The following is a 25,771-nucleotide window of genomic DNA, read 5'->3' as shown; positions in this document are numbered from 1 at the left end:
AGACACGGGCGTAAGGACTTCAGTGAAATAACGAGACTGAAAAAAGATTGCAATAAATTTTAAGAAATGCCTGATTTCTCTCCCGGACATGAATATTTCTTTCTGAGACTGAGATACTCCACCCTTTGATGTAAAAAGATTTTGTGTCATTTAAAAACTTCCCTTTTCCGTAGTTCGAAATAATTAAATATTTTTGTTCAGTTTAAGCTTCAATTGATTGCCTTCTAAGATGACCAGTTCAATGAAATTACCATTCGATTTACTCAGTAATTAAACCAGTTCACTCTTCAATGTGATGACTGTGGGTGCGTGTGCGTTATTGATACATATCCTTAGGCAGGTACTAAATGTAATAAAGTCAGAGTGATTTACGCACTCCCGTTTTTATGAGCTTACACAACTGCCACATCTTTTTCCTGTTTCATTTCTTAGTTCTGACCGTCTGTTTTCCTTATAGAGTTAATAAACAACGTTACGTCACTAGAGATAATCGTTTCGCAACTTCATGATGGACGTAGAAGTGATATTTTGTTTCTGTCATGTAGCAGTAAGATCACCATCTAAGCACAACTGAACCGTGGGCAGCATAAAGCCAAGTTGTGCAACCAGTGAAATAAAAAACCTTAACTGCCACATCGCAATCATGCGTCACTCCCTCCCTCCCCCCCTACGCTAGTGACCAAAAACCTCATCCAATGAGCTACAGTCCAGAGTGTAACAGCTAAGGCTTCAGACTTCCTCACTTTTTGGCCAACAGTGCGGTCATCTACGGGGACATCTCTGGAGGTTCAAGTCGTAAGCTGAGGAGTGCAACCTGCCATTATAAGAGAGAAAGCACTAGCTAGGTATGTACACTGTAACGTGTATATTTACATCTGTATCGCCTTTAGTATCTGTCGCAATCATATTTGCAACATTTATGAGAGTGGTCAGCCACCGCAGGACTTTAAACAGGAAAGCGAGTCCTTGACGTGCTAACAGGTAGTTTCCTCTAGACACAGCAGAAGAAACAAACATAACTACATTTTCGGCATTCTTTCAAGTCTGTGACGGTGACCGTTAACATTACGTTCTCTGGCCCCATATTAGTCTTTCGATTAATTCTGTTATGTCCAGACGGTAACAAGCATAGAATGAAATTTATTTTCAATGTACTTAATGTTTCGGCATGGCATGTGACGTGTCTTATGGACAATATTGCACGAATTTTAGATAAATTTTTACTTCAGACACAAACTTAAGCACTTGTTCCTTTAGTTCAATAAAATAATAAAAGTAATGACAATTACAATTCGTTTTGCGTAAGGAAATCTTAATAAAGGTACGAAGTAAAATTTATATTTATCACGCCCATGAGAATTGACTTTGTTAATAATTTTAAGAGATTCTGCTATAACAGGCGGAATATTCCGGTTATTCTTTAAAAACATGTTATACTAGCAGCCAAATGTTAAGCATAACCCGGAAACGAGAAAAATGAGAAGAAAAAACAGCAAGATTTCCGCACAGGGAGAAGTGCTCCGTGTTCCGAATTGGCACTAGATTGAAGGATAAAGAAAAAAATGTGGTTAAAGCAATGTTTACACAGTCTTTGAACGCAGAGATTACTTCTTTAGTGAGCTTTAAATAGTAAATCACGAAGACTTCATTAGTATTATATATTGCAAGGTAGAATCATAGGACGCTTCGAAGCAGGCATCAATCTCAGCGTCGTTGAATACGTCACAATGTCATTTAAATGCCTTAGCGACAATTCGCAGACACACGAAATGTTCCTCTTACTCCGTGACAAGACAGTAACCTGGCTGTGCAAGTGAATTATAAAATACAACGATGCCTGCCTTGTATACAGCTGCCTCAGCAGTTAAGAATTTCCCGGAAAACTGTGTATCGAAGGCTCACAGCAGTTCCGTTGGATTTCAGAGATTCGGCACTGTGTGTTTCTCTCAGTAGAGTACAGAGACAGGCACCCTTATTATGGAGTCAGCAACGTAGGGATCCCTGGATGAACATACTTATCGTATATATTGGCTAACTGAATTCTGTATAACAGGACCGAGATACATAGGGAAGGCGTATTTCATCCCGATTGCTGTAACCAAAGGCTCTTACAGATCTAATAGTAGGTTCAACTGCAAATAGAACTCTTGATATTCTGAAGCATGACAAGATTTTCTTAAATCGGTCATCAGATTATCATTGGCTCTCCTTATTGACCCGAGAGTACAGTCACTGTGATACGTCGTCTGAAGATTACGCCAGGCGGCGAAACTGTACACCATACCGTCACCATACAGTAGTTCAAAAAGATGTTGCCGGAGAGGATGACTTGCTATTTCATGTTTAGTTTATTTATAACGTTTAGGTATTAACAACGTACATGGGATATTTTTAACATGATGAATGAAAAGTTAATATGGAGATCGGTGTTTTATAGAATCACGAAATCGTAAGTATCGATGTTTATCTTAATTAATGACAATGAATTTTAAAGGTTTATTGGCGTATTATGGTTCGATTAATTCATCGAGCGAGGCGGCGCAGCGGTTAGCACACTGGGCTCGTATTCACGATGGCGACAGTTCAAATGCCGGCCGGAGTAGCCGAGCTGTTCTAGACGCTTCAGTCTGGAACCGCGCGACCGCTACGGTCGCAGGTTCGAATCCTGCCTCGGGCATGGATGTGTGTGATGTCCTTAGGTTAGGTAGGTTTAATTAGTTCTAAGTTCTAGGGGACTGATGACCTCAGATGATAAGTCCCATAGTGCTCACAGCCGTTTGAACCATTTGACATTTCAAATCGCCATCCGACTGTCCACATTTGGGCTTTGATTCCTTTGAAAAAGGCGCAGCCGACATTCTTCCCCGTCCTTTCGTAATCGGGGCTTGTAGTCCGTCTTTAACGATCGTGCTGTCGGTGGGACGTTAAACTCCCTTGCTTTTCTTCGATTAGTTTATTTATTGTATTTTATCCTCGGCAAAGACTGTTGACGAATGTACGTGCTGCCATCAATACAAATGATTTTCTTTTGTATAGGCAAATAAATTTTTATCATTTCCTTCTGGAAAAACTGAAACTGAAGACAACAAAGCAGAAGCACAAACGTTTAACTCCGTTTTTAAATGTTCCTTCATATAGGAAAACCCAGCTGTAATGCCCCACTTTAGTTATTGTATCACTGCAAAGATGAATGAAATTGATATTAGTGCCAATGGCGTTGAGAAACAGCCGAAGTCGTGAAAACTGAACAAAGCTCTAGGGCCTAAATGACTCCCTATCAGATTCTATAGCGAATTTGAGTCTGAGTTAGCACCTCTTTTATCAGTAGCATACCGAAGATCCTCTGAACGGAAAAAGTGGCCGGTGGTTGGAAGAAACCACAGGTCACACCCGTCTACAGGAAGGGCAGCAGAGGTGATACGCACCGCCCAATACGCTTGAGAACCATTTGTTGTAGAGCCTTAGAACATACTCTGAACTCCCACGTCAACCAGCATGGGCTCCGAAAGTATAGATCACGTGAAACCCAATTTGCGCTTTTCTCACTTGACGACATGACATCCATAGATCAAGGCAGTCAGATAGATGCAGTGTTTCTTGACTTCCAAAAAGCAATCGACTCAGTACCAAACCTACGGTTATCATCAAAAGTACGGTGATAACGGGTGACAATCGACCTTTGTGACTGGACTCAGGATTTTTCGGTGGGGAGGATACAGCATGTTGTCTTGGTTGGAGACTCTTCGACATGTGTAGAAGTAACTTTAGGTGTACCCATGGGATCTTTCTGTTCATGTTCTAAATTAGTGACCATGCGGACAATATTAATTCTAACCTCAAATATTTTGCAGACTATGCATTTATGTGTAATGAAGCTACACATATATTCAGTCTGATCTCGACAATATTTCAAATCCAGTCTGATCTCGATAATATTTCAAAGTGGTGCAAAGATGTCGATTTGTTTCAAATGCCCAGAAATATACAAAGCGAAAAAGGAGATGGCATCAGTGAGTCATAGTTGGAAGCTGTCAATTCACACAAATACTGGAGTGTAACATATTGTAGTGACATGAAATGGAACGATCACATCCTCTCCATCGTAGGTGAAGCTGGTGACAGACTACGGTTCATCGATAAAATAACAGCGAAATGCAGTCAGTCTACAAAAGAGACTGCAGACGAAACAGTCGTGCGATCCATCTTAGAATGTTTCTCAAGTACGTGGGACCCGTACCAAATAAGACTAACAGGGATGTACAACGTTTACAAAGAAGGGCAGCACGACTGGTCATACGTCTGTTTGTCCCATGGGAGAGTGTGAAGAAGATGCTGAAAGAACGCAATTGGCAAACCCTTTAAGATAGTAGCAAACTATCCCGTGAAAGCCTACTTATGTAGTTTCGAGAACCAACTTTAAAGTGATGAATCTAGGAATGTACTACAACCCCCAAAGTATTACTCTCGTAGGGATAGCAAAATCAACACCAGACTAATTGTAGCGCGTACAGAGCCGTTTAAGCAAATAATCCTTCGCGCGCTCCTTGCGTGAATGGAAAGTCCTAATAACTGGTACAGTGGGACGTTCCCTCTGCCACACAATTGACAGTTCTTTGAAGAGTGTGGATATAGATGATGTAGACGTAGTTAGAATGATTATTTTTCAAGAGTTACTTGAATGAAAAAATTATAACAAGTTTTAGCTCGTACGATTTGACAAGTTCATGTAGTTGATGACCAGTTGTCGTTGTTACTGCAATTTTTAATTAAGTTCACAAAAGTGACCGAGGAAATCCATAAGGAATTGTAAATCACACATGCAATCTCAGTCTCCTGTTTCTTGTATCAGATTATGAAACTCTTTTAACATTTCACATAACCCTTTACTTCACAACAATAAGACATATCTTAATAATTGGGAAAATTATTTCTGTCAAGTACTACTTAAATTTGGCGGGTGGGGGAGGGGGGAGGAGAATTTGGAACACATGACTTGCTAAATTCAATATTTTTATCTACAAAATTTGTCAATATAACACAGCTGTTGTTGGTGAATAGTGCAGTAAAAATTTCATAAATATTTCGGGTTGGTCTTTCGAGAAATGTTGGAATTATCTCCTCCCCTATTACTGGGGCCCTATGCATATATCACAGGCCTATAATGAATTTAATTTAAGCCCAGATCTTTTGAAAACTATATTGGTTCTCAAATAAAGCTTCACTTCAGTGAGATAAAAATATTTATCGGCTTATCGAAAAACTACTCCTGGTTGTGCTGTATCAGAGGCATAAACATTGTAATCAAATCCATATATAACATATTTAAGAACAGTCTCTTTGTTCGTAGCCAACGTAATTGAATGATGGTCATAAAACAAAGGCGTTATGCCGTTAAAACTTAATAACGGACACAATCAGTATTTACATCATGTAGTGATGTTATCATTTTAAGCAAGATTTTAACTATGTGTGAAGCCGTGATAGCACAAACACTAATCAAGAATGTTTTGTAATCTGATAACGGCTAGATTGTTAGCCGAAACCAGTAACCTAACCAAATAAGGAAGATTCCACGTGCGAGCCTGACTTCATGGGTTCTGAACTCCTAACATAAATAACAAATTTACAGCAGATCGCATATCTCATGATTGACACTGTCAAAAAACTTAATGAATAATTTATCGTGGTAGAGTGCTGTTGTCTATGTATTTCTATACTGTAACTACTGTTGCTAATGAAATAAAACGATGATGTTGAGTGAAAGTTTACGTGATATTATGTGTAAAGTGTGACAACTATTGGAAGAAATATATACATGTATGTTCGCTTGACAGCTGACCTTGTCTTATTTGTCAGTTCTAAGAAGCTTTCGAAATGTGGTGCTACAGAAGAATGCTGAAGATTAGATGGGTAGATCACATAACTAATGAGGAAGTATTGAATAGGATTGGGGAGAAGAGAAGTTTGTGGCACAACTTGACCAGAATAAGGGATCGGTTGGTAGGACATGTTCTGAGGCATCAAGGGATCACCAATTTAGTATTGGAGGGCAGCGTGGAGGGTAAAAATCGTAGAGGGAGACTAAGAGATGAATACACTAAGCAGATTCAGAAGGATGTAGGTTGCAGTAGGTACTGGGAGATGAAGAAGCTTGCACAGGATAGAGTAGCATGGAGAGCTGCATCAAACCAGTCTCAGGACTGAAGACCACAACAACAACAAGAAGTGCTACAAGTAAAATAAACATTTCCTCTTACTGCCACGATGCCATCATCTTCAATTTCCTCTGTAATTGTGGACAATGAGGTATCTGTCGTTTTCCTGATAAATCAGAAACTTCATTTCTTCAAAGTACCACGTGGCACGACCTCCTAATCTTCTGTCATTTACTTCTTTCAGTTCCTTGTGGAAAATCGTTAGGAGTGAACTGAACTGAACTGAACTGAATATCTTTCGGTCTTAGCAGGAACTGATGTGTATTGCGCAATGCCGCCCTCACTGGGCACATTATACTACACAATATGTAGAACGAACTTCAGTATTTTTAAAGTTTCCCATCATCCTTCAGTCTATTGCGCAAACTGTCAATATCGATCTCAGATAATGGATATTAATTAGTAATATTGAACAGTATTACTCATCAATACTTATTATTGCGCAATAAATATTGATCGTGCAAAGGGCTCTTAACACGCGACATGCAATCAGCGACTCTGTACACTTTCCTCTTGCTGCTTGCAGTTGCGTGAACGCCTATAAAGCATTAACAGTTATTGCTAGAGGTGCAGTGAGAAGTAATTAGCCGACCACACCTGCTGCAGCCGTGTTCCATGAGCGACACGTCAGGCATACGCTCACATAAGAGATCCAGTAGTACCCACAGTTCTATGAAAAAAGGCCATCACTTCCTCGTCACTTGAAGAGAAGCATGTCATGCTGAAGTGTGGCATGTGGAGTGGTTCAAGTACCTCCGCCTCCAAAACCTTCCTGACGTAAAGGATACTGTTCAGACTGCCCCCAATAAACATGAGTCGAGGTTGCATTTCGAACCTAATGGCTTCCGAAACCATTTATCTGCTGTGGCATTAATAGATGCAGGCCGTCAGATTGCGGCCACTCCTGCAGAGTGTAACAAGCACGTGGCCACATCCGCAATCCTGGCTGAAGTGACACACCAAAACTTTAAATTTCACTGGTTAAAAAGGCCATTCACGGCGACGGCATTCATGTATCCAGCGCAGAATGACGCTTTTTGTGGTTTCTTTACAATAAATCCGAGACAAGCATGCTTATTAGTATGTTTAAAACTGCGATCGGTGACAGTTAAATATTCTGCCGGCAGTTCCCAAAAACGGGCTACGTGTGTACACCGTACTACTCGAAAAGAGCAAGTGAACTGACGCTCTGTTGTGCAACGGTGGACATTCCGCTTGTGATCTTTCGAGCGCTGATTGGAGCAACTATCAAACGACGAGCAATATTAATCAGACTCTAGCATCAGGAGCCGCCGAGCCACAGTCTTCGACAGGTCCTCCCGACCACTGCGACACTCCAGAGTCTAGAGAATACTGTGGTCGGATAATATAGTGCTTTATGGTCGTGGGGACAAGATGGTGGTCATCCAGTACCCTGGTCACATTACGTGGTCAACTACCTCCTCATCGATAACCCGTCACAACAGCATATCCTGAACGAGCTGCAGTGGCACGATATGAGAAACACGTTTTCCGAATCGATCACCCTGCCCTGTTGTAATTCACTCTCATGATGGTTTCGACGAGCCATCCTTGCATCCGCTTTCGCATTTACACTTGCTTTGATGGCCGTTCACGGAATGAGTTTCAAGTAACACGGGCCTTTCCAGTCACGCAAAGGAGAGACGTTGTAGTCCTCCAGGCCATTCACTTGAAGTCTGAATCGCTTACTGCTGGCACCCCTACGAGTTCTGATTAATTTTGTTTATAGGTTTGCAATTTTCGCCCTAATAAATAAAACTGCCCTACTGTAAATTCTCTACCCTACACGAAGGCAGAAGTCTTCAGTGTGACGTGAAAACTAAAATTCGATTAAGTGCTGGTATTAAAACAGCCGTAATGCATTTCACGACCACCGTTTCTATTGCTACAAGGCGTCGCTAAGTTGTACAGTAACATGATGCAGAATCGCCGGAGATTACTCCTTCAAAGAGCGTATCCGTATGTAGAGCTGCTGCAGTACTTTTTCTGTATGCATAAGAAAATTTGTACACCATCGGAGCATGTCATCTTAATAGGATGTTTCGACATCGCACGCTACAAGGCTGTGGCAGACGTGCGACAATTGCTCAAAAAAGCTTCAACTTAAATTTCGATATTCCTTCCCACTGACATCTTCAGATTTTTTGATAGTTTTTCTCCTTATAGTTCGCTTAATCTTCTGGTTTGCACAACTGCATAGGTTATTGGATGAATTAAAACAAGGAGTTCAAGACGAAATTCGAGGTGTCCTAGTTGAGACGTCGCAGCAAGTAATGGGAAATATCGACGACACTTTACAAAAATGCTTATGGAGAAAGACTCAGTTTATAACCTTGACAGTGTCCTTGACGTGTTGAGACCTGGCATTGTTTCAGTTTTAGTCAATAGAATGCTTATAAAGTTATGTCGCTAATAACCTGTTTGTTGCAGATCTAGATTTCAACCGTTATGCGGCTATCATCAGCATTATCGCTTGTCTATACGAACAGCGATAATGATAATCTGACTTGCACCTTACCGCACTGATGACAGCCATACAATGGTTGAAATCTAGATCTGCAACAAACAGATTATTAGTGACTGTTTGCTGCACATTTTCTCAGCTACAAACACACACAGTAACTGAGCATATCCGTACCATAGGGCAGAGAACCTGTCAACACTTCTATTCGATTTCTTCGAATTTTTTTGTCTTCATGAAAAACTCTTGAGTTTTTTTCATAAAGTATATTATGAAATTAATAATTACAGCTCTTCATTGATCATAAGCCATTCTGCAAACTGAACTGTTTCCTTCTTTAAAAGCTCCATAATGTGCATTTACACTTGTAGGCAAATCGATTCTCCTGTGTGTTATGACCTACCAAGTATGGTCTTTAACATTTCGAAAACTGAAAACTTTTCCTTTATCGCCAGTTGATTGCATCTAATGAACTTACTATACCAAAAAACGAATTCATTTTCAGGTACCTGGAGGTCTGATGTCTGGGAAGACTATGCCTCTAAACGACCAAACTGTGATGGACGAAACACAGGTAATTCTTTCTGCTTTTCTATTACGTCTTGGATTACCCGCCCGTTTTGTTCATCGTTTGTTCTGAGCGACTGTTTTCCCAGGGGAAGACAACCTCTCGCGGAATTATTTAAATATGCTTCTGCCAGGTATTTCAGTGCGATTTGCAGAGTATCCATTCAGACGTAGATGTAGAGAATCATTACTAACAAAACGATCGAATTTTGTAAATACTTTTTTGAAAAACAGTAACATACCAGAAAATTGAGAAACAGCTGTCGTTATTCCATTATTTAAAAAATGGGATCGCAGAGAATGTGACAGTGATCTAAGTATTAGTCTTCTGAACTCTGGTTAAAAGATATACCCAAAACTAATAACAAATACACTTGAGATACTTTGGGAAACGTTTCTTACCGAAGAACAGAATGGGTTTCGGATGGGAAGATCTTTTTAGATAGTGTTTTTTCCATTCTGCCAAATTACTGAAAAACACAGAGAACACAATTATCCCTCATATATAGCCTTTATTGACTATGAGAAAGCTTTTGATAAAGTTAACAGAGATCAATTATGGGAAATTTTAGAAAGAGTGGTATACCCTAGCATCTAACAAATGTAATTCAAAGTATGTATACACACAATAAAATTAATGTACAAAAAGACAGTCCATTTGCGAGAAACATACGTCAAGGAGTGAGTCAAGTGTTCCTTTATTACCCACGTTATTTAATATATACATAAATGACGTCGTAAAGAAATGGAAGAATAAAGTAGTGCACCATTATAAGCTTACTAATAAAGTTATAAATAAGTTTTTGAAAACACCCACAATTAGCACATTGTATTTTTTACTTACCGCTTTCCTTCTTCAGATGATGAATTTCATCTTTGTCGCTGTCAATGTCATCGTATGCTACTGTACTTTAAACGTAAATTTAAGTAATATAGTATGGCCAGGTTAATGTTTAGAGCTGCCAGTCAACTTTAAACGCAGTCGTTAATGCTGTCAGGCAACTTCAAACTATAAATTCTGGTGATGCTCTTGTTCATTTGAAGAGCGAAACCTGTAAATAAGAAATACAATGAGTGATTTGTGGCTGTTTTGAAAACTTATTTTTAAAAGTCGCTGCCCCTGGAGCCAATGCCTGGCCTTACTTAAGTTATAAATACACTTATGTTTGAAGATAATCAAATAATCTTAGCGGACACAGAAGATAAATTACAGAGAGCAATTTGGTTGTTGCACAAGATGGCAGACGATTATAAAATGATAATATCTAAAAGTAAAACTAAGATAATGGAATTCCATGGTAAAGAGCACTTAAGACCATAAATAATAACTGATGATAAGCTATTAGAAAAATAAATACTTTTAAAGACTGGTATTTAAGGTCTAATATAGTACAAACAATGATCAAGAATACATACTGAAAAAGTCCCAGCAGTTAGTAGGTACTCCAAATCGCACTCTCCTCACAGAAGCTAGAAAAGAGACAGTACAATTTTTTTTTAATGTGATGGCAGTGCCAATTGTAACATATGGGTCAGAGACTTGGACCCTAACCGCCACTCAAAGGAGTAGGGTTGAGACAGCAGAGATGAGATCCTATCTGGTTGCAAACCTATAGATCACGTAAAAAATATTGAAATAAGCAATGAAATGGGTGTCAAAAAGCACACTTCAAAAAATAGAGGAGTACAGAAAGAAACGCATGAGCTCATTCACAAGATGTCAGAAGAACGAATACCTAAAATAGTATTCAAATACACACCTGAAGGTAAAATGAATGTTGGGTGTCCTAAGAAGAGATGGAAAGATCAGCTGCAGTCTACTTGGAATTGGAACAAGCGGGATATGATGATGATGATGATGTTTCAGTACATTAGGATACATACACATCATACGGTATGAAAGTTGCATTTTTGGGTATTTAACGTTCCTCAACTTTAGATCTGAAAACGCCGTATATTCTTACTCTCGGACACGACGCCGTATGTTCTCACTCTCGGATACGAGATATCATTTCGTCCTTGTGTATGAGTAGCGTGTAGATGTTTGTTTCTGTCGTTTTTGTCTTTAATGCTCTACTATACGGTGGGATTTTGCTATGGAGATCAACTATCTGCACTCCGTATGTTTATGTGTCATTTTATAGTACGCATGCGGATATACACTAATTGTATGATGATAAGAAGCCATCGACGTCAATCCACAAACTTAACGAATTACTAACTCATCACTGCAGTAATATTCAGTTATAATTTTACAAAAAGAAACCTCTGATGTAACGACTTTCAACTAGCTATTAATGGAGGAAAATGCACGATACGGACAAGCAGGGTTCCTAGTGACTGCAGGATTGATGGATCAGATTAGAGTCTGTCTTCTCATTCAGATATTTCGAAGTAGATGTGCAGAGATATGAAATTTGACGATCACATAGAATCCGGTGTAGCTAAAGAACTCATCCGTCTTCATCCTTAAGACGCTGTAAGACAACAGTATGTCCTCAAAACAGGTTGTACCCACGACGATTGTACGGACTCTAATTAAATGCATCTCAAGTGCATGGAACCTATATCAGGTCGGACTAACTGAAACCGTAAAGAAAATATAAACAAGAGAGATGCGAATGTAATGGTTAGAGAGGCTAACAGAATATTGAAAATCTAAGCTGACAGACACGTGAAGAAGGATGCCATACATCTCGCAAGAACCTGTTACAAAACTCGAAAATCGGGTTTCCAGTGCGGAAACTTCCATTATTCTCCAGTCCCTCACGTATCTGTGCCGCAAAGAGTTAGCAAATAAAACTAGGAAATGATAGTTGGCATAGATGAGTACAAACGGTCATTCCCAACCCACTCCATCTGTGAATAGTACAGTAAGAAACAATATAGACCTTATAATTCAGATTAAATGGAGGTGTAGATAGTATCTGCTCAAGCCTCTCAATAACATGTGCAAAGCTGACATCGCAGTTGCAGCTTCTTCCACGCGCTGACACTGGATAGCAGAGCAGAACCCACCATCTCAGTTTCACTTTACAGTTCTTCCCAGGAGTTATCGAATATAATTAAAAAGTAAAAAGTATCTGAATATAAATTTGGAATACTACATCTGTTTCAAATTCTTGGTAGATGAAGACGTAACAAGAACCATTTTTGTGTACTAACGTTGAAAGCCCAATTTCGACGTCCTCAACACTCCCGGATATACAGAGAGAGGATAAAAACATGGAAATACCAAAAACTCGGCACTTTATCATGCTCAATATGGCGCATAAAACCCATTGGCATTCAATACAGTTTCCAGTCGTCTCAGAATGAACATATTCAGGTCCTAAATGGTTTTCAAAGAAATCTTATACCCACCTTCCTGCAAAGTAGTGGAAAGTTCGGCTAACGGTGATGGAAGTGGATAGCGATCGCACATCCTTCTCTCCAAAGCGAACCATAAAGATTTAATAATACTGAGATCTGGAGACTGTGATGATCAGAAGAGATGTGACAATTTATCCTCGTGCTCACAAAACCACTTCTGAACGATCCAATATGGGTGAACAGGAGCTCTATCGTCTTGAAACACACCATCACCACAGGGGAACAAACGCTGGACCGTGGGATGGACATGATCAGCCGAAATGGTCACATAATCTTTGGCAGTAATGCGACCTTGGGGACTAACCATGAGACCCATAAAATAGCATCATATGGCTGCTTAAATCTTAACTGAACCCCACTCTAGGGACCTAAACTAGGCCAGAAGTTGAAAACAGTGTGAATATCCGTAAGACACATACAGCCAGATGAATTTCTCCCGCTGCTCCACAGACCTGGTCTGATGACTTTGGCTCCACGTTTCCCCGTTACGGGCATTTCCATCACTGATGAATGGTTTCGGAATTCCAGCTCGCTCTGCATTTCGCTGTTTATGTAGCTCTCTTCGTGTTGTTTTGGTACTGACAGTGTTTGCGAGTGCGACATTCAGTTCTGCAGTGGCTTTTACAGCTGTCGTTCTCGTATTTTTAGTCGCAGTGCTCTTCAATGACCGTCTGTCACGATCCATCAACAAATACTTTCATCCACGTTGTGACTTAGCGGATGATGTATTTTCGTTTGCCCTGTATGCGATATAAATTTTCGATAAGATGCCTCTTGAAACACCAAACACTTCAGCTCCCTGGGTGACGGAAACACCTACCATACGAACACCAACAATGTGCCCACGTTCGAATTCACTTATCTCCGACATAATGCACTCACAACAGCATAGAACACTGTTCTGGCCACGACTGACAGTTGCAATGTACTGAGGTACATTGCACAGGTGACTTTCGTCGTCAAATACAGCAGCGCAAATTGCAGGCTCGGCTAACGTCTGCATTTATATCTAAGCAAGCATTTCTCGCTGTTTTTCCATATTTTTGTCCAGTCCCTGTATCTGAGACACATCACAGAACTCACCCTGTATACAGTGTTGTTCGCAAGATTTATACGGGCATGTCAAAGCTCTTCTGCCACAGCATTTCCAGTTCAGCTCGCGAATATTGCAACGGAAAAATGTGTCACTGTGTTTCTTTGCACGCAATCATACGAGGAAAAAATCAAAAATTCTCGCTATGCAACGCTGTCTTCTTTTGGGTCAATATGCTTCTTTCATTGTTTTCCCTTAAGTACTTTCCATTCCTCAAGTGCACTCTGGAAGACCTTGCAAGTTGACTTCATTGCGTTACAAACGCTGCACGTTTTCACGATTTCTCTTCTTACAAGGGAACCTCCCCATCGCACCCCCCTCAGATTTAGTTATAAGTTGGCACAGTGGATAGGCCTTGACATACTGAACACGGATCAATTGAGAAAACAGGAAGAAGTTGTGTGGAACTGTGAAAAAATAAGCAAAATATACAAAGTGAGTAGTTCAATGGAAGATAAGCAACATTAAGGACGAGAGAAACGCAGGAGCGCCGTGGTCTCGTGGTAACGTGAGCAGTTGCTGAACGGAAGGTCCTTGGTTCAAATCTTCCATCGAATGAAAAGTTTAATTTCTTATTTTCAGTTTATGTGACAAACTCTTATGTTTTCATCACTTTTTTGGGAGTGATTATCACATCCACAAGAAAACCTAAACCGGGCAAGGTAGAAGAATCTTTTTACCCATTCGCCAAGTGTACAAGTTAGGTGGGTCGACAACATATTCCTGTCATGTGACGCACATGCCGTCACCAGTGTCGTATAGAATATATCAGATATGTTTTCCTGTGCAGGAATCGGTTGACCTATGACCTTGCGATCAAATGTTTTCTGTTCCCATTGGAGAGGCACGTCCTTTCGTCTACTAATCGCACGGTCTTGCGATGCGGTCGCAAAACGCAGACACTAAACTTATTACAGTGAATAGAGATGTCAATGAACGAACGGACAGATAGTAACTATGCAAAAATAAAGTAAGTAAAATTCTCAGTCGAGGGAAGACTTGAACCAAGGACCTCTCGTTCTGCAGCTGCTCATGCTACCACGGGACCACGGCGCTCCTAAGCTCACGTACTCCATTATGTTGCGGCCCATGGACAACTCAGTTTGTTTATTTTGCTTATTTTTTCACAGTTCCACACAACTTCTTCCTGTTTTCTCAATTGATCTGTGTTCAGTTTATCAAGGCCTATCCACTGTGCCAACTTATAACTAAATCTGAGGGGGGTGCGATGGGAAGGTTCCCTTGTTATCAAAAATTAATAAAAAATTCAAACAAAAAAAAAATGGCTCTGAGCACTATGGGACTTAACTTCTGAGGTCATGAGTCCCCTAGAACTTAGAACTACTTAAACCTAACTAACCTAAGGACACCACACACATCCATGCCCGAGGCAGGATTCGATCCTGCGACCGTAGCGGTCACGCGATTCCAAACTGTAGCGCCTAGAACCGCTCGGCCACTCCGGCCGGCAAAATGCAAACACCTTGAATACGAGTCAACATAAATCATGTCTTACGATGTCGGTAGAATATTAATACTGGCGTAAAGCTAAATTTAAAAAAAAAACTTCATTCCTTATTCTTGGCCGGCCGGTGTGGCCGTGCGGTTCTAGGCGCTTAAGTGTGGAACCGCGTGACCGCTACGGTCGCAGGATCGAATCCTGCCTCGGGCATGGATGTGTGTGATGTCCTTAGGTTAGTTAGATTTAAGTAGTTCTAAGTTCTAGGGGACTGATGACCACAGATGTTAAGTCCCATAGTGCTCAGAGCCATTTGAACCATTTGAACCTTATTCTTGGTAGAATGACACATAAAAACATGCAGTAATCACCGATGCAGTAATATAAATTCGGTCCGCAGACCGATGAACACTGAGTGTTTGAGATCAACTTAAGAAGACTCGTAAGATGAGTTCGCGCAGTCACGTGCATGTAGCGCTACAATACAAACGTAACGATACATATATGCATCACGTGGGGGTGAAAGTATAATCCATTTCATTTAAGTTTAAGATAGTTGATTCAGTGATTTACAGGGAAACGCTCTTCATTTGAATCATACATCAGTAATTTTGCAGGAGGAAACAGTGTCTAAAACTAAACATTGTTTCATTGCAGAATTACATTATAACTTTATTTTATCATATTAGCGAACGTAAGGAAAGCAGAATTCCATCAATGCATCAACACAATCGTCCGCATAACCCCCTTCACTTCACTGGCGAAACTTTAAGCAGTATAAGGAACCCACGTAGGTCTGATAACTTAAAACATTATTCTGTGAATTACAGGTAAAAACTGGATATTTATATTGCCCATTGATAATGCTCTGCAATAACGTGGAACCTATATGTTGCAAAGGATGTCTTCCTCGAGACGATATGTGCGTTTGGATGTAAAAATATTTAGAGTAGAATGCACGTTTGGATGCATTTAGTTATATTCATTCAAATGCTAGAATATACGTGCCAACATTTTACTTATCAATAACCAACAGTCGAGGTCTGAAGTTATACTTACAATTTTCTCGTCTATTCCGTTTTCATAGCCCATGATGTTGTGTATATAAAGCAATTAGTTACAGATGTGATAAATGACTATTCTCATAGTACTATTTTACCTTTTTTTCCGCTTGGGACTGCTGGAATGCGATTCACGTAACATTGATCCTAATAACACGGAAGTCATGACAATAGTTTTTTTGGGACATGGAACTACGAACTGGTCAACAATATTTTGAGGTTTGATACCATAGAGACTGTATTAAGTCTCTCGTTTTCTTTAAAAATACAGGACACGCAAACGTACATTGTGGTATATAAGGCGGTCATAATAATCAAACATTTTATCGTAGTCAATAGGACTGCAACAACTTGTCGACGATGAATTCGTTAGACACAGTCAATCTCACTTCTGACAAGATCTACATCTACTTTTACATCTACATGAGTGCTCTGCAATTCACAAATAAGTGCCTGGCAGAGCCTGAGACGATACGCTGTACCCACACAATGTGATTAGAAGTCGCTTTTGAGGAATTGTCAAAAGCTTTCTAGAAATTTAGAAGTATGGAATCAGTTTGAGATCCCTTGCCGGTAGCACTCATTACTTCATGTGGATAAAGAGCTAGTTTTGTTTCGCAAGAACGATCTTTTCTGGGTCCGTGTTGTTTTTCAATAAAACGTTTTCTTCGATGTAATTTATAACGTTCGAACAAGATCGTGGAAAGCTCTTTCTTCTCTGAGGTGGTGGCTAGATTCCTTACGAAGACAACGGAATATACGTGTCTTTTCTATACACCCTACGTCCCAAGATCCTGTCCCCTCGTGTGTTAATAAATGCATCTAAAAAAAATTTGTTGGTGATTATTCTGCTTCTCCATCGTACACTGTATCTTAGGACTGATATTGTTGGGATGTATCAGGAAGACGTCCAACCCCTCTCCACCGTGTGTTCATACCACGAAGAGATCACCGACATAGCGGTACCACCAGGCTGGTCTTTTACTGGCTGACTGCAGCGCCCGTTGTTCAAAGGTCTCTACGTATAAATAAATTGACAATAGCCGGATTAAGAGAACTGCCCGTAGCCTCTCAGTCTGCTCATAAGTCATTATTATATTGAAAACAGGTTCTGATGAGGCAGTGTTCGAACAATTCCACAATATCTACTGGATACACGCGATAGCTTCTTTCACCGGATCCCAGTGTACAATTACACAACATGGAAACTAACAAGGATATTATCTGAGCCAATGTGCATTTCTTTTAATCTGTCAATGAAACGATATGAATTTTTAATGTGACTGTCAGTTCCACCAATGTAAGATATCAGCAATAAGCCAATGTGTCTAGAAAATCAACACAAAAACGGTAGTTCAGGTATACACGCCGACGTCGCAAGCTGAAGATGAAGAAATAGAGAAGATATATGAGGATACTGAAAGTAATACAGTACAAAAGAGGAGATGAAAATCTAATAGTTATGGGAGATTGGAATGCAGTTGTACGGGTACGAGCAGATGAAATGGTTATAGGAGAATAACGGCTTGGGACAAAGAACGAGAGAGGAATAAGACTAATTGAATTCCGCAATAAATGTCAGCTAGTAACAGCGAATACTTTGTTCAAGAATCACAAGAGGAGGAGGTACGCTTGGAAAAGACAGGGTGATGCGGGAAGATTTCCGATAGATTACATCATGGTCAGACAGGGATTCCGAAACCAGATACTGGACTGTAAGGTTTACCCAGTGGCAGATATAGTCTCAGATCACAATGTAGTAGTGATGAAGAGTAGGCTGAAGTTTAATACTTTAGTCAGGAAGAATCAATACGCAAAGAAGTAGGATACAAAAGTACTGCGGAACGACGAGATACTCTTGAAGTTCTCTAAGGCTATAGATACAGCAATAAGGAATATCTCAGTGGGCATTCATTCGAAGAGGAATGGAAATCTCTGAAAAGGGAAATCACAGAAATTGGAAAGAAAAACATGGATACAAAGAAGGTAACTGCAAAGAAACTATGGGTAACAGAAGAAATACTTCGGTTGATTGGTGAAAGAAGAAAGTACAAAAATGTTCAGGGAAATTCAAGAATACAGAAATACAAGTCGCTGAGCAATGAAATAAATAGGAAGTGCAGGGAAGCTAAGACGAAATGGCTACATGAAAAATGTGAAGAATCGAAAAAGATATTATTTTCGGAAGGACTGACTCAGGATATAGAAAAGTCAAAACAATCTTCGGTGAAATTAAAATCAAAGATGTGACATTAAGAGTGCAACGGGAATTCCACTGTTAAATGCAGAGGAGACGTCGGATAGATGGAAAGAGTAGATTGAAGGCGTCTATCATGGGAAAGATTGTGTCTGGTGCGATAGAAAGGAAGCAGGAGTCGATAGGTAAGAGATAGGGGATCCAATATTAGAATCAGAATGTAAAAGAGCTTTGAAGGAATTAAGATCAAATAAGGCAGAAGGGATAAATAACATTCCAGTAGAATTCCTGAAGTCATTAGGGGAAGTGACAACAAAACGACTATTTACGTTGGTGTGTAGAATGTATGAATCTGGTGACGTACTATCTGACTTTTGGAAAATTATCATCCACACTATTCCGAAGACGGCAAGAGCTGACAAGTGCTCATGTGTCCAAGTTGATGACAAGAATGATATACAAGAGAATGGTAAAAACAAATTGAGGATTTGTTAAATTACGATCAATTTGGCTTTAGAAAATGTAAAGGTACCAGAGAGGCAATTCTGACGTTGTGGTTGATAACAGAAGCAAGACTGAAGAAGAATCAAGTCATGTACATAGCATTTGTTGACCAGGAAAAAGCGTTCACAATTTAAATTGGTGCGAGAAAAATAGGTGTAAGCTATAGCGAGAGACGGGGAATACACAATATGTACAAGAGCCAAGAGGGAATAATAAGAGTGGAAGTGCTCGGATTAAAAAGGATGTAAGACAGGAATGTAGTCTTTCGCCCCTACCATTCAAGCTGTACGTCGAAAAAGAAATGATAGAAAGAAAAGTAAGGTTTAGGAGTGGAATTAAAATTCAGAGTGAAAGGACGTCAATGATCCGATTTGCTGATGAGATTGCTATCCTCAGTGCAAGTGAGGAGGAGTTTGCAAGACAACAACCATCTGCACGAACAGTTCGACGACGTTTGCAGCAGCATGGACTATCAGCTCGGAGACCATGGCTGCGGTTACCTTTGACGCTGCACCACAAACAGGAGCGCCTGCGATGGTGTACTCAACGACGAACCTGGGTTCACGAATGGCTAACCGTCATTTTTTCGGATGAATCCAGGTTCTGTTTACAGCATCATGATGGTCGCATTCGTGTTTGGCGACATCGCGGTGAACGCACATTGGAAGCGTGTATTCGTCATCACTATACTGGCGTATCACCCGACGTAATGGTATGGGGTGCCATTGGTTACACGTCTCGGTCACTTCTTGTTCGCATTGACGGCACTTTGAACAGTGGACGTTACATTTCAGATGTGTTACGACCCTTGGCTCTCCACTTCATTCGATCCCTGCGAAACCCTACATTTCAGCAGGATAATGCACGACCGCATGTTGCAGGTCCTGTACGGGCCTTTCTGGATACAGAAAATGTTCGACCGCTGCCCTGGCCAGCGCGTTCTCCAGATCTCTCACCAGTTGAAAACGTCTGGTCAATGGTGGCCGAGCAACTGGCTCGTCACAAAACGCCAGTCACTACTCGTGATGAACTGTGGTATCGTGTTGAAGCTGCATGGACAACTGTACCTGTACACGCCATCCAAGCTCTATTTGAGTCAATGCCCAAACGTATCAAGGCCGTTATTACAGCCAGAGGTGGTTGTTCTGGGTACTGATTTCTCAGGATCTATGCACCTAAATTGGGTGAATATGTAATCAGATGTCAGTTCTAGTATAATATATTTGTCCAATGAATACCCGTTTATAATCTGCATTTCTTCTTGCTGTAGCAATTTTAATGGCCAGTAGTATATATATATATAAATTGAGGTTTATTAGCCACTCGTTGCTATTGCATAATGGACTGACAGTGGAGTGCGGTTCACAAACCGCCTGCGCCTTATCTGGACTATTTCCGTTCCTGCTGACGGCCAGTAGCGAAAGTCTTGAACACGCGGCTACCGCGTCCCTGGGCGGCAGCGGCAGTGGTGACCTGCGCGCTGACCCAGGCCGGCCGCCGTGATAAGAGCGCCGGTGGGTGCGCCTCGCGCCACTCCAGCCCAGCACCGCGGCGCGCACAGACCTCCCCGTACCCACCCACACGCCAGCAGACATGTACGGCCGACGCCAGCACCTCGCCACAGAGCAGCAGCTCGATACGGTGAGTCTCCAGTGGCGGGACACTACACTGATCTAACAATCGATAGCTCTGCCGATCACTCGGATTTTTCAGTCGAATGGAACCACCGCAAGTATTTAATGATTTAATGTCTGCGGCCATGTCGAGTATATGAATGTTTTCACTCACTATCTGGGTTTCACTGGTTCCACTCAATTTGATAATATGACACAACCGACTGACACAAATCTCTGACACTTACGGATGAGCTTTCTTGTTTTTTTGTTTTTTTTTTTCGCTTTATTTTTTTTGTGAGTCATCACTCTTCGAAATGATTTGATGCGGCCGGCTGCGAATTTCTCTTCTGTGCCAACCACTTCATCTCTAGCAACCTACGTCCTCAGTTATTTGCTGTATATATTCCTGTCTCTGCCGTCCTATTTAGTTTTTGCCCTTTACAGCTCCGTCTAGTACGGTGGAAGTTATTCCTGATGTCTTAACAGATGTCTTAATATCCTGTCCTTTCTTCTTGTCAGTGTTTTCCAAATATTCCTTTTCTCGCTGATTCTACGGAGAACCTCCTCGTTCCTTATCTTATCAGTCCACTTAATTTTCAACGTCCTTCTGTTGCATCACATTTCAAATGCTTCGATTCTCTTCTGTTCCAGTTTTCCTACAGTCTGTTTCACTACCATCAACGTTGTGCTCCAAACGCGCATACTCAGAAATTTCTTGCTCAAGGCCTATGTTTCTACAATAGTAGACCTCTCTTGGTGCCGGTCGTTGTGGCCGAGCGGTTCTAAGCGCTACAGTCTGGAACCGTGCGATCGCTACGGTGGCAGGTTCGAATCCTGCCTCGGGCATGGATGTGTGTGATGTCCTTACGTTAGTTAGGTTTAAGTAGTTCTAAGTTCTAGGGGACTGATGACCTCTGAAGCTAACTCCCATAGTGCTCAGAGCCATTTGAACCTCTCTTGGCCAGGAATGCCCTTTTTGCCGTTTGCTAGTCTGCTTTTGATGTCCTCCTTGCTCCTTCCGTCATTCGTTATTTTGCTGCCTAGGTAGCAGAATTCCTTAAGTTGATTTACTTGGTGACCATCAATCCTGATGTTAATTTTCTGGTTCTTCTCATTCCTACTACCACTCATTACTTTCGTCTTTCTTCAGCCTTCCGCTGTGGCCGACTGGTCCTTGGCGCTTCAGTCCGGATCCGTGCTGCTGCTACGGTCGCAGGTTCGAATCCTTCCTCGGGCATGGATGTGTGTGATGCCGTTAGGTTAGTTAGGTTTAAGTAGTTCTGAGTTGTAGGGGACTGATGATCTCAGATGTTAAGTCCCATAGTGCTCAGAGCCATTTGAACCATTTTTTTCGTCTTTCTTCGATTGACTCTCAGTCCATATTCTGTACTTATTAGACTGTTCACTCGATTCAATAGATCCCGTAATTCTTCTTCACTTTTACTGAGGATAGCAATTTTATCAGGGAATTTTGTCATTGATATCTTCATCTTTAATTTCAGTTTCACTCTTGAACCTTTCTTTTATTTTCGTCATTGCTTCATCGATGAACGATAGGGGCGGAAGACTACTCCCTTTTTCAACTGAGCACTTTGTTCTTGATCTTTCACTCTTGTTGTTCCGTCCTGGCTCTTGTAAATATTGTGTTACCCGTCTTTCCCTACTACCTACCTATCTACTTATAAGAAACAGTGTCTACTCTCTACCTACGGCAGATGTATGAATCTCTCGGTTCAGTTTCCGGGTTTGAGATTTGTCATTTGGGGTTTGTTTGGGGAAGGAGACCAGACAGCGAGGTCATCGGTCTCATCTGATTGGGGAAGGACGGGGAAGGGGGGAAGGAAGTCGGCCGTGCCCTTTCAAAGGAACCATCCCGGCATTTGCCTGGAGCGATTTAGGGAAATCACGGAAAACCTAAATCAGGATGGCCGGACGTGGGATTGAACCGTCGTCCTCCCGAATGCGAGTCCAGTGTCCAACCACTGCGCCACCTCGCTCTGTGAGACGCTTCAATTGCTTTACTTTTTCGCGCTTCTCTTGCATGAGCCATTATTAGGGTTCCCATCTCTCTTGAGACAAATAACATATCTTATTTCAAGGAGAGCTGAATAAATAGTCTAAATTGGAAATTTGTGGTAAGGACTATGGGACCAAACTGCTGAGGTTATCGGTCCCTACGATAACGCACTACTTAATCTAACTTAAACTGACTTACGCTAAGGACAAAACACACACACACACTCATGCCCGAGGGAGGACTCGAAACTCTGGCGGGGGGAGCCGCGCGAACCGTAACAAGACGCCTGAGACCGCACGGCTACCACGAGAGGCAATAAATAGTCTATAGGGATGGCCTCCGGCCACACTCTACCACTGATCTTGCCAAATACAGATTAACATGCCGACACCGTGTAGATGAGGGATAAGTCTAGACAAAGTAAGACGTTTCTTCCAAACCACGATCCTGAAACGGAGAATGCACGTTACTTATGAACAAACAACAACGGTGCAGGCCATTTTCTAAAATAAAATTGTTCAGAAATAGCTTTACGTTGAGTTACGTCCATTTGCAAATAGCCTTAGCGGCCTTTGCTGTCATGCGTTCTGTGCTACGCCTAATGCGCAACTCGAATAACTCATAAAGAACTGGTTGAAAAAAATGTGCTCTTTAATACAAAATGATCCTCATTGTGTTATGTAAGTGAGTGGTAGAAGTGACGACGGACTTACTCCACGCCACTGCGCCGCACACTTTGTAAATCTGACTTAAGATGTTACAAGCAGTTCATAAGCCCTTCCTAAACTGAGAGAAGGCACGATAGAAGTTGAAAGTAAAGATTTGGTCGGCACTTTTGCAGTAAAAATCTTCTTCTCTGAGAACACATTTAAAGTGTATATTGGTATGTTGTAACCGTTTACTGTCCTCCAGTTTACTCGTGCGTCGATGAGATGTTAACTTCTTAACAAGACGCTGCCCCACCCTCATTGGGGTTGTAGAGGCTGGTGCCCGTCCCGATGTTCCTAACGTGCGACTCTGTTCTACAGGCATAATTGGTCCCTCCTACGGCGTTACCTATTCCTTAGATTCAGATTGAATGTTGACTAGATGTGGTATTTGAGTTCGGAGCAATTTGGGTCCAGCGAAATGGTCCTGATGTCTGTTTATCAAACATTCACTTTGAAACCTGATTATCATATAAATGTCCAACTTAAACTGTGACGAACTAAAATAGATTCAAAATTGTCGCATCGAAACGCATATGTTAAGGTGAACAAAAACTGTACCGTACTAAAATCTACTTTGATGTCAGTTTATTATCAGAACTGTCTACACTGTTTTTGTTTTTGTCTTCAGTCCAAAAACTTGTTTGACACATCTCTCCATGCTAGTCTATCCCGTGCAAGCCTCTGCATCTCCGAATAACTACTACAACCTAACTGGTGCAATATACATCCTTCTGAATCTGATTGCTGTATTCATCTCTTGGTCTCCCTCTACAATTTTTACCCCCCAATACTAAATTGGTGAGTCTTTGATGTCTCAGAATGAGTTCTATCAACCTATCCCTTCTTTTAGTCAAGTTGTGCCACAAATTTCTTGTCTCCTCAATTCTATTTAGTACCTCCTCATTAGTTATATGATCTATCCCTCTAATGTTCAACATTCTTATGTAGCACAAGATTTCAAAAGGTTCTGTTTTCTTCTTGTCTGAACCTTTTTAGCGTCCACGTTTCACTTCCATACATGGTTACACTCTATACAAATACCTTCAGAAAAACTTCCTAACACTTAAATCTATGTTCGATATTAATAAATTTCTCTCCTTCGGAAATGCATTTCATAAGTTATTTTGCCGCCCAAATGCAAAACTCATCTACTACTTTAAGCGTCTCGTTTCCTAATCCAGTTTCCTCAGCCTCAACAGATTTACTTTGACTACATTCCACAATCCTTATCTCGCTTTTGTTGATGTTCATCTTATATCCTCCCTTCAAGACACTGCCCATTCCGTTTAACTGCTCTTCTAAGTCCTTCTAAGTCCTGGCAGAATTACAATGTCATCGGCAAACCTCAAAGGTTTTATTTCTTCTTCCTGAACTTTAATTCCTCTTCCAAATTTTTCTTGGGTTTTCTTTACAACTTGCTCAGAGTACAGAATGAATAACATCGGGGATAGGCTACAACCCTGTCCTACTCTCTTTTCAACCACTGCTTTCCTTTCGTGATCTTCGACTATTATAACTGTGGTCTGATTTCTGTACAACTTGTAAATAGCCTTTCGCTTCCTGTATTTTACACCTACTACTTTCAGAATTTCAAGAAAATATGCCACCCAACATCGTCAAAAGTTTTCTCTAAGTCTAAAAATCCTACGAACTTGGTTTGTCCTTTCATAACTTTCCGAAATCCAAACATCTTCCACGAGTTCAGCTGTCTACAATAGCTGATGTAGCTGACGATTTCACTATCTTAGCACTGTTTTGTGGTGCTTTTGTCACATTATTGGTATCTCAGAAACACTGAAAAGTGGGACTGAAGTAAGCAATAGAGAGCGATACTGTGGAGCAGACGTTAGTCAGTATTCATATATCCTTTTCAGCTGCAGTGAATCCCTCGTGAAAGTAGCATAGAAGAAGCGTCCACTGGAAGCCACACTTATAAGAAGTTGTGGGATCATTGAACTGCAAGCAAAGGTGTCTGTTAGGCAAATCCAAGACAACAAAACTAACTTTAAAAAAGCAAATTTTATTTATATAAAGATTCAAATACAATATTTTCCCAGATAATCTGTCTTAAAATAGTAGTTTCAAGTAATCTTATTGGCTAATTGATAAATGCCTACCCCTAATAGCACTGAAGCTACTTACAATATCATAACTTCGTTCTCTTAAAACATCGCCTTCAACACTGGTCGAAGCAAACATAGGATGTGTAAGGGCGTCTCAGCGAAACTTCTGCAGTTTACTCGAAAGAACAGGCACGCCAGATCCGGGAAAGTCATTATAACCTTTTTCTTTGACTGGAAGGGTCGGCTGCTTATTGACTTTCTGGAACACGGCGTCACAATTAAAGCACAGCGGTACGTGGACTCTTAGTAAAAAATGAAGCGCACAGTCAACTGCATCATTCTGTTGCAAGATAATGCCAGTCCACATCTTGGCAAGGCTGTTTTTACTACGCTGCATATGTTTCGCTGAGAAGCT

General features: G+C 40.9%; 1 protein-coding gene across 1 annotated transcript in view; it reads left to right on the top strand.

Moving 5' to 3' along the window:
* The first annotated feature begins 694 nt into the window (after window positions 1–694).
* The window catches only part of LOC124613053 (protein henna), a 109,328-nt gene continuing 84,251 nt past the window's right edge, over window positions 695–25,771 (top strand). The window contains exons 1-2 of the mRNA XM_047141632.1: window positions 695–845; window positions 9,203–9,271. Coding sequence (XP_046997588.1) covers window positions 9,218–9,271 — 54 coding nt within the window. The 5' untranslated portion in view covers window positions 695–845; window positions 9,203–9,217. The remainder of the gene's footprint in view (window positions 846–9,202; window positions 9,272–25,771) is intronic.

This window comes from Schistocerca americana, chromosome 1, assembly GCF_021461395.2.
Source record: "Schistocerca americana isolate TAMUIC-IGC-003095 chromosome 1, iqSchAmer2.1, whole genome shotgun sequence".
Classification (NCBI taxonomy): Eukaryota; Metazoa; Arthropoda; class Insecta; order Orthoptera; family Acrididae; genus Schistocerca; species Schistocerca americana.
The sequence above is the reverse complement of the archived record's forward strand: the minus strand, read 5'-3'. Positions and strand labels throughout refer to the sequence as shown.